A 10,285-nucleotide genomic window follows, 5' to 3' on the forward strand; every position below is an offset into this window, starting at 1 on the left:
GGGATAATTTCATATCAACCTGTTGTAAAGAAAATCACTAGGCTTTTCAGTAGGGCCACAAGATGGTTAAATGAGACATTACAAAAACTGGGCTTCACAAGGAAAAGCAAACTGGAAGACCTACTTCTAGACAGAGTAGTTTTTGTCTTCTCCAAAGAATATTAACTACATATATAAATCTCTGAATATAATAAATTTTAAAATAAAACAAAGTTAAACAACACTATACATGCCGATATTACATGCCAATTATGTGCCTACACACATAGCCACTTCACATTTTATACTTTAGCATAATTTTAATTCTAGACAGAAGAAAAAATTAAAAAACCTACTACATATATGAAACTTATGAGCTGTTGAACTGGAACCATTCATGTCAAAAATGATGAGATTAATGAGCTCTATATAGACATTAATATTTAATATGGTAATTTTTAAACAGTATTTTATTTATACTAATTCCTGAAGTTCAGTGTTATGTTTGGTAGCAGACATTAACCAGAAATATGTTTTCATTAAAGAGAGTGAATATTCCACAACTCATCTGAATGCTACATGGGGTAAATGGATTTCAAAGTTTTATTCGGCAAAATAAATTTGTAAATTTACCTGCAGAGTAGCAACTGCATTTTCTACCATGCAAACCTATGGCCTTTATCTCACTTTTCTACTGATGTAAGTAGCAACAACTTTGGATATTTCCACTACTCTCAATTCTGATAACCCTAATTCTGTGTAGCACCACCAAGTACTTTCAGGAGAGTAAGTCAGATGGTGCTAATGTAGACCAAGATGGGGGAGAAAATTACAAAAGGGAAAAGACAGATTCTATGATCTTATTTATAGAAGAGTTAAATGTAATAATACATTTGATGGCTATGAGCCAATGTGTGTTATCTATTCTATTTTTTATTTTCACAGTATCTCTTTGACACACATGAAAAATGGCAATAAATGGCAATAAGTACACAGAACAAAATTCACACAGGAATAATATCATGATTCACTTTTTACTAAGTATGAGATGATCAATTTCAACATTAGTGGACTGAATCATTGTAGTCTCTTTCTCATGCCAGAAGTCATATTCTTTTTCATATTGTTGTTTATCTAGTCATCTCAAAATACTGAGAGACTGTAAGGGAAGATAGCCTTTTATAATAGACCTTTGGAGAAATTGTATATTATACACACCTTGCTGTTTACGTGGATCATAAATCTGGAGTCCAAACAAAGGTGGTCTCTCACTTCTTAACAGCGTCACATTCCTTGTAACCAGATCCAACTGGAAAATTGACCCATTCATATAATCTGTCCAGTAAATGTAATTTCCATGATGTGATAGTCCAAAAGGATGATTCAAATCTTTTCCATTGTAGACTACCTGCAATTAATTAGTGGAAAGTGAGCATTGGCAAGGTTAAAATAATTACTACTTTTTCTTGGCAAACACCAAAAACATAAACCAGGAAATACTAAACCTGAGATAAGTACTGTGCCCAAACATAACCATTTCATACAATAAAACCAAGTAAAGACTGTAAAGCCATCCTATGCATCTAGCATTATCTAACTTCAAAATTTTGTATGAATTCATTTTAAGTGTCCCCTGTCAGGTAACACAGAGGTATTGTAGGTGAACATGTAATCATTATATCCAGTAAATATCTACCTCCTTCCTTAGCAAGGAAGCATGATTCTCATAGCTTTGAGTATTTGTCAAGTATATCAAGTATCTGCTTGTTTTAAAGCAAAGAATAGTGTGTATGAGTTGCTAACTTTTGTTTCAGTGTAACGCAATTGCAGAGATTGCTTATTTATTTCTGTGAACTTCCTCCCCAGTTTGGGTTGTGAGAACTTAAGAAAAGCACATCACGATTTTTTCCCAAAAAAGACAAACTTTCTTGAAGGCACCTTCTACTTCTGGTTTCTTAACTCATACATAAAGCAGAATGTTCTAAACACTGTGTCTGCAAACCGATAGCTCCAGTCTCAGGAGTCCTTCACAAAAACTGCAACTACGTCTACATAAGAGCTGTCTGACAGAGAAACATTTAAAAAATATGTTAAGTCTCTGTAGAATGAAAACAAAATGTTAAAAAAAAAAAAGAAGGCAAAAAAAAAAAAAAGCAAAAAGAAAAGCCTAAAGTCACCAGCAAGTAAATTACAAGAATTAGAATGGTTTCCTTCACAAAGACACAGAAGACTGCAGAACTCTCAAACATCTACTTTTGGGAGCCCTACATCACAGCATCTGCAGTTTGGAATGATTAAACTCCAGCTGTCTTCTGCTGGCTGGGGTCCTCACTTGAACTAACACCCAACGCTGCATTTCTACCTTGTCTCTAGAAAAAAGGAAGCAGTTCATCAAATGCCCAACCTTGTCCTATTTAGAGATATGAACCCAAGAGAACAAGGAGATAAAGCCACATAAAATACAACTACTTTGAAGTGACAAACATCATCCCCATTTGCCCTTCACATTTTCTCTTTGGGCTTGGAATTATTTTGGATAGAACTCCTCATTCTCAGTGAACTGCTTTTGATCAAAATCAATCTATCAATTACCCACCCAGCTACTGGTGGAATTCTTGTAGGACCTCCCCGCTCCCTAAAATCTCCCCTGCACTGACAGAGAATTAAAGATGCTACTGATCCAGTTATATTTTGACCAAAATATCCTGTAATTAGCAACAAATGATCCAGGAGCAAAGTAAGTATCTTCTAGTTATTTTTGGCTACATGCATTTTATTAAAGTAGTTATGCATTTTATTTAAATCACAGGATTATAGAAAAACACTTCAAGAAAAACCAGAACCATTTTGTGTCACACTTCAAAATAAAACCTGTGAAGATAGGCACTACTTAGTATTCACTAGCTCAAGTAGTAAACAAAACAAGCAAACCCAGTAGTTTTCACTAGTAATCCACATGTAATCCATGGCAGCTGCATTTAACCTTCCTAGACCTGTTTAGTCCAGGAACTCTTCAGGAAGCGTAGCACTGCTAGTGGACAAGGATCTCTAATTAAAAATCATCTTTCTGCCAATGTGCTTAGCCCCATCCCTGCTTCATTACAGGACCATAATGGATTTGGAGCAAAAGTAGAAACATCAAATGTAAACCCTAGCCTAGCCATCATGACAAATGAAACACTAACAGCATTAGTACAGGCTTAACAACAGATCACTCAATATAAAGGATATAAAAAGTAATATGAGCTTGTACAGGGATGAGTTCCAGGGAGGACTCTGTCTACAGTTACTACTTTGAGTACTAGAAATCTGTGTATTGTCCTATCAAGGCCACCATGTAGAGAGAATCATGAGTTAAGGATAAATGAGAAGTCACTAGACATGTACGTTTTGCGACAAAATCCTCTCACAGGAGAATTTAATGACTGCCCTTCTCAATTAACAGTGACGTTTCAGTTGTCAGGGTACTAATTTTCTGAAGCAGATGGCAAACCCTCCCAAATTATCAGACTCTAGTCTAGGCTTTAACCATTTTCCAGATGCCTATTCTGTGCTTGTTACTTCTACAAAACAGAACTTCCATACAGCCTCGTATCTAGCTAGCACAGCCATCAGTAACAACTAAAACAATCTCTCCCCATCTTTGACTGAACTGTTGAGTGCTTCCCCTCTCTCTATTACCACAAATGTTCAAATGGGGCACTGGGATTCACTGAAAACAGCTTATCCAGTGAAGTTAAATAGAAGCCTCTTGGTTCTGCCCAAGAGTGAAGGTTTATTTCTACTGAAAAGCTCTTTGTAGCTTTGTGGCTCAAACAAAACTTAACTCATTGTCATATGAGAAAAATAGATTAAAAAAAAAAAAACAAACCTAAAAAAAAACCCACCAACTTTTGCGTCACTTTCTAAAGATGAAAATTTTAAGCTGTATGACAGTCTTCTACAGGAGTCTGCCAACATTGCTTGTTTCAGAGACTACACTGGACATGCCACAGGGTTATGCAGACTTCAAAAAGCTTGAAAAGTATTTTTATCATAACATAATAAAATCCAGAGAAAAAGAATGCCTGTGGCAAAACAGCAGTATTTTTCTTTTACCTTTCTGTCAGTTCCATTCAAAAATATCCTTTCAATGTGATCATAATAGGCATCACACCAGTATAACACATTGGCATGATAGTCCAGAGTTAAACCATTTGGCCACAGCATCTTTGATGTTACAAAAATCTGCCGACTGTAGCCATCCATCCATGCCTTCTCAATTCTTCCCACGCTGTCATCTATTTCATCTTCTTCCCAGTCGGTCCAATACATCCAGCTATGAAATTATAAAAATGAGCATTCAGATACCACTTAGTCACGTGAATTAGCAGAATTTTAGCAGCAGTTTGCAATAGTAGATCCACAAGCCAAAGCCATTTTGACTTTCCACAACTATATTTACTTTCCCTGTGTACTAGATGCTGCTGAAATGACACATTGTTTTGTTCTTATTGTAATGAACTACATGAATACCAAATGGGCTAACTGACAAGAAAAGTGAAAGAGTTGTTTGAGACCTTATTTAATCACACAAGAATGATGATTTTTTTTTTTTAACCAGCAATTTTACTGACTTTGTCAAAGTTCAAACTTGTACTGTGTGGGTTTTTTTCCAAGTCCAATTTGCCTTTATGATGCAAATCTGTTTTTTACTATGGTTACCACTATCACAAAAGCTGCAATACATGAATTAACTCTGACTTAATAGCTAAGGATAACCTTGACATTCTGTGAACTTCAGATCCCACATGAAAGCAGCCAAGTTACCCAAAAAATCTATTGTGAGCACTCTGTCCCTCACAAAAAATGTTTAGAAAGATTGGTTATAAAAATTATTTGAAAAATAGCTAGAAGGCAATTTTAGCATAGCTTTATGGTTTATAGTGCAGCAATGTGGATAACAAAACAACTCTGAAAAATGCTATTTAGAAAGGTTAAGCAAACACTGTAGTAAGTCATCTGAAAGTATTGGCTCAGATGAGTTCTCCAAGTTGTTCTCTACTGGCCGCTGCAGATCACACCCTACAGGTTTTTTTGTGGTTGCCTTTTTTTCCTTCTTGAATTAATCTGATTATCATATTTCATTACAGAACTTGCTGGTGACAACTTTAATTTCAACTATTTAAAATACACACCTTGAACTTAAGTAAAAGTAGAGGGTAGGAAAATAGGTTAAGAAACACATTTTTCTTATTTTTTTCCCCCCACAAAGTAAAAACAGGTTGACGGCAAGAAACACAGTCCTGTATTTAATCTATGAAACAACTAAAAAGCATTTTTGCTTATATTATACACAGCAACGTCAATATGCTGAAACCATTTACTAGCAAGTAAATGCTTACTTTTAAAGTCCAACCTAGGATTTCAATTATTAAGCACTAACTAGAGGAAAAACCTCATACCAATCTTAAATGGATCCTACTTCTTGAAGTTGTCATGATTTAATTGGTAGTTATTTCCCCTGGCCTTTGATTTCTCTAGGTTTATGTTTCTGAAATAACTTGTATAATCCTAACGTACTCAACCAGTCTGTACTTTAAAGAAAAAGTCCTGGAATTTAAATTCATAATTTACAAAGGAACGAAACACTAAAGTGAAAAACAGTTTTGTTATCACATCTGTGTAAATCACGCCAAATCTACTGGTTAAAAAAAAATAAATAATCAAATACACTTACAGGTATAGGCATAATTTGTTCCATTTTGGTTTTATTCAAGAAAATGGAAATGATACAGAAAAAATGCATCATTATCACACAGGTTTACAGATATGTGTATGTATCATCTTTGTTACTTTTCTCTCTCCTCCAAATCACCCACCAGAAAGCTGTTTTGGGTTCTTTTAATATTTTTGTAAATATATGTTAAGAACATCAACTAATTTTTGATACAGGAAGCTCATACACTTCAGCGCAGGTTTGACTAAAACAATACTAGGTTTAATCATGGAATTATAAAACCTGTGTATGTCCTAAAGCTCAGGCAGACAAGCAGGCCCGTATGGTATTTATTTTATTGAAAAATAAAAATATGTTTCACAAATATTTACATGACTGCTCAACAGCAATAGCTGGGCTCCTCTCCATTAACTTTTTGTCTGTGCTTATTATAGTTATCATGTCATAAGCTAAAACATGCTTGCAGCAACAGACATTTACATTAATGTGCTTTAATTGTATCTCAAAACGCAGCTAATGCTTCTACATTGGTTAAATCAAGATTAATATTTCCTAAACATAATTAAAAAGCCATAATAAATGTTATCCCTCGGGAAAAGCTTCCATGAGCAGTATAATCATAAAGGGCACACTTTTATTAGAAAAGTGTTTTATATAATAGCCCTTTTCAGACAATACGTCTTCATATGCTATTTCCTGTGCCATGCATTTACTGAGCTGGAAAATTTAACAAAGTAATTGTAGGTATGGTTATGGTTTGTGGTCTGATTTTACATCCTTACTATTTGACCTTAATTAATTGTAGCCTTTCCTCAAAGGACAAGCTCAAAAGTGAGAACCTGGCAGTGTAAATACATTCCAGGACTAGGAAAACAGCAATCAATCCAGTCACACTAGAACTACCCACAACATATTCTCCAGGGACAATTCCCTGAATAAATGTAACAGTGAATTTTTAGGTAAACCACAACTACACCACACTAATATGATGTTCTTTTTATATACAGCCTATTACAATTAATTATGCTATTAAGGAATGAAAAGTACCCATCTCATTTAATTTTGTAAACCAATGTGTAAAAGCATATGATTATAATTATCTTCAGAAATTGAAACTTACAAAGAAAAAAAATAAAGGACAGCATTATAAGGTTCACTTAGTATTAAAAATACATGCAGTCTGATACACTCAATTTGAGAAAAAGGTGAATCATATTCAGATTAACTGAACAAAGGTTCAACAGTGCCTGGGCTTCAGCCTGAAGGCTTCAGGCAAGAATGCTGAAAAGAATTTACAGATGTTATAGACTACTGTAGAATTACAGATTATTATATGACTATGAACCCCATCCTAAGCAAAATTCAGTCCCATATTTATACTAAAAGACAAGTGTTAAACCACATAAATTAGTCTACTTCATACCCATTGACAGGATCAACCACAATTCCTCTGGGGTGGGACATGTCTCCCTCCAGCAAGGTTTTTCTGCTCTGAGCAGCCTTCTCCAGCCTGGCTACAGCAATCGTTTTCCTGTGGCCATCATTTGTCCAATAAAGATTATTTCCAATCCAGTCCACTGCTATGCCTTCAACATTATCAAGGTCTGCGGAGGCAAAAAAGTAATAAGAGATTGATATTATACGTTTATGTCCTAACATTATCATTATCCATTAGTATAAACAATGAATATACAGTCCATATAGCTAAATTATACTATTTCCTTGAATCTGAGTAACATTTGCTGTGCCAGTCAGAATTAGTGTCTGCTGAAAGCACCCTATAAAATGGAAAGACTGGTCATAAAACTTGGGTATTAAACATAAACCTTCAATTGTTAACAATAGCTGGTCCTGGGCAAATCACTATTTAACAAAGCCCTACTTAATTTAAACCCAAATCACTCAAGTCAAGAACAGCTTCTAAGATCAGCTCTAGTACTCTAAATTATCTTGCTTTTACCCAAATCACAGTATCCATTCTCATTAAAAAATAAAATGGATGTTTGTTCCATTGTCCCTTGGCCTTGCAAAAATGTAAGCAAAAACATCACAACAGTCCAAGTTATCCTCCACGGCTAAGCAAATATATGAGTAAATTATTCACTTTGAAGGTGCTGAGGCCCTGGCACAGGTTGCCCAGAGAACCTGCGGCTGCCCCATCCCTGGCAGGGGTCGAGGCCAGGTTGGAAGGGGCTTGGAGCAACCTGGTCTAGTGGAAAGTGTCCCTGCCCATGGCAAGGGTCTGGAACTAGATGATCTTTAAGGGCCCTTGCAATCCAAATCATTCTACAATTCTATGAAACTACTGACACTGTAGAGCAATACACTAGCAAAAAGCAATGCTACCACTGGAGGTACCAACAGGCTCCACAGCTTGACAGGAGCAGAGCTCCATCCAGAACCAAAATCAGTCAACAATGTTTGCTGCATACAGCATGGAGGTTTCCCCATTTCAGAAGCAGTAAAACTATTCTCCAAGCAGGAAGTTCTTCCTCAAGCTTCCCCAACACCCTGTAACAATAACTAAGCTCTACCTTCTCCCACACGATCCCAATTCCTTAACAGCATAAGGTCTCTAAAAGCAATTCCTTAACAGCATAAGGTCTCTAAAAGGTTTCCTATCTCTCTTCCATAAAACCTTTTTTTTTCTCCAGGAACATCTCAAATTCCAAGCAGGCTGAAATACAGAGCATTTCCAATCATCTTCTCTTGGCCTCTGTAGTAAGGGTTGAGGCAACCCAAGTTCAGGTATCACCCTTCATCACACAATTGATCTTACACCATTCCTCTGGCACAGGTGCATTCACTCCTCATCTACAGGAGTATCCTAACTTTTGCCAGCTGAGGCAATATGATAGGATTAGCAGAGGTGCTGTAACACCAAGGGGAGCAATGGATGTTGAGCTATAGCATGAGTGACCACCACATTTACTCCCTCTCCCTCACCTTCAAACATGCTCCAGAAGCACAAGCACAAGGGACTTGCTCCACCCTTTTCCTCAGTGCCTCCATGGTGTATTTTGCTGCGCCCCTTCACCAGCTGGAACAGAGGCCCTCTTGAGCTCAGTTGGGTTGTGCTCACAAACACCTCCACAACCCAAGCCCCTGCCGGCAAGCCCCTGCCGGCAGCTGCTCACCTCACACCCTGTTAAAGGACCAGTTCCAACCTCCAAGGAAGAGAGTCCGGAGCACTAACTAACAGCCCCATTCACATGCCATTACTGCGGCTGAGCCCTCCGGCTTGACTCACCAACTCAGCTCGGCGGCCCCAGCCCCTCCGGGACAGCCCGATTCGGCGCACACAGCGCAGTGGCACCCTGCTTCACTACCCATGCGCCCCTGGCCCTCGTGGCGTCCATTAAGAAGCTCTGTCGGAAGCACGGGCCCCTTCACTTCCTAGCTTCCTCAGTTGTAGTTGGGAGCCAGAGCATGGCACCCGAGAGAGGGCTGAGGGGCAGCTATCGGCTGGGGGCGGCCCCGGCCTCTTGGGGGCGGGGGGGGCTGCTGCCCCCTGCCGATTCTGGAGGCTGAGGGAGCTGCGTTGCCTTGCTTTGGTATCCGTCCTGAGGGTAAACTGGAGGTGGAACCACTCGTTTCACTGTTACCTGTCTGGGCACCTTGTCACTTAAATTAAAAACTGATAGTGGGGTAACAGCTGTGACTGCAGTGCTTCCACCAAGCCTGAGAGGTCACAGCGCCAAATGGGTGCAAAAATGAAGGTCAGTATGGCTGGAAAGGTAAAAAGGAAAACCCCAAAACCAAACAAAAAAAACCCACACTGGGGGGGATGGGGGGGAAGCTAAAGCAAAAGAAACCAAAAACAATCAAAAAAACCCTTAATAGCACGCTTCTTGACAATATGTATGGTATTACTTATTTGTCATACTTGGATATACAATCATACAGTACAATTTTCATGATAGGAATCATCAAGATGTGGAAAAAAAAAGAATGTAAGTTGCTTTTTAGGTTCACATTTATGCCAGTAATGCCACCTAGACACAAGCTTTCATCAGTTTCATTCTTTTTCACCAGTGTTGGTGTCACTTTCTGATCAACACTGGAGGGTTTTTTTGAAAGATTTTCTCAGAACAAATATGATGCAGAGAGATTTTAATTGTAATATAAAAAAACCAAAAACAAACAAACAAAAAAAACACACAACCCAAAACATGTATTACAATTTTTTAGGAAATGCTGATGTGACAGGAGTCACTGCTCCTACTTAAATCCTGCTTGCACCAGCTATGCATGTGAAAATGTGCTAAACTAAACAGAACTTTGTAGTGTTTGAACTGTGCTGCCAGACATCTGTAATTTAACTGTCAACTTCCCAGACAACAACTCCACATGAACTCCTGAAGTGCTGGTTTGGGACATTTCAAATTATTACCAGTCATTTTAACTGCAGCAGATTTGTGCAGTGGTGCTGTGTTGCCATTGTTTAAACCTTCCCTCAGATTTCTCCACCAAAACGCCTCCCCGTAATACAATCAGTAAGTACTAATGGAAAGGTCTTACCAACATTTGTAACTTCAGCATACCTACAATTTTTCTTTTGCAACATCAGACATACTTTCCTTGGGA

The 10,285-nt window shown here is 37.8% G+C and overlaps 1 protein-coding gene across 1 annotated transcript in view; it reads right to left on the bottom strand.

The window, feature by feature from the left end:
- The window catches only part of LOC104412381 (low-density lipoprotein receptor-related protein 1B-like), a gene marked incomplete at its 3' end in the record, with an annotated part of 30,320 nt that extends 21,289 nt beyond the window's left edge, over positions 1–9,031 (bottom strand). The window contains exons 1-4 of the mRNA XM_010023092.1: positions 8,953–9,031; positions 7,122–7,302; positions 4,078–4,297; positions 1,198–1,387 (exon numbers count right to left, since the gene is read on the bottom strand). Coding sequence (XP_010021394.1) covers positions 1,198–1,387; positions 4,078–4,297; positions 7,122–7,302; positions 8,953–9,031 — 670 coding nt within the window. The remainder of the gene's footprint in view (positions 1–1,197; positions 1,388–4,077; positions 4,298–7,121; positions 7,303–8,952) is intronic.
- Between the last annotated feature and the right edge of the window lie 1,254 nt (positions 9,032–10,285).

The sequence above is a fragment of the Nestor notabilis genome, unplaced genomic scaffold (genome assembly GCF_000696875.1).
Source record: "Nestor notabilis isolate BGI_N333 unplaced genomic scaffold, ASM69687v1 scaffold5481, whole genome shotgun sequence".
In the NCBI taxonomy this organism is placed as follows: Eukaryota; Metazoa; Chordata; class Aves; order Psittaciformes; family Psittacidae; genus Nestor; species Nestor notabilis.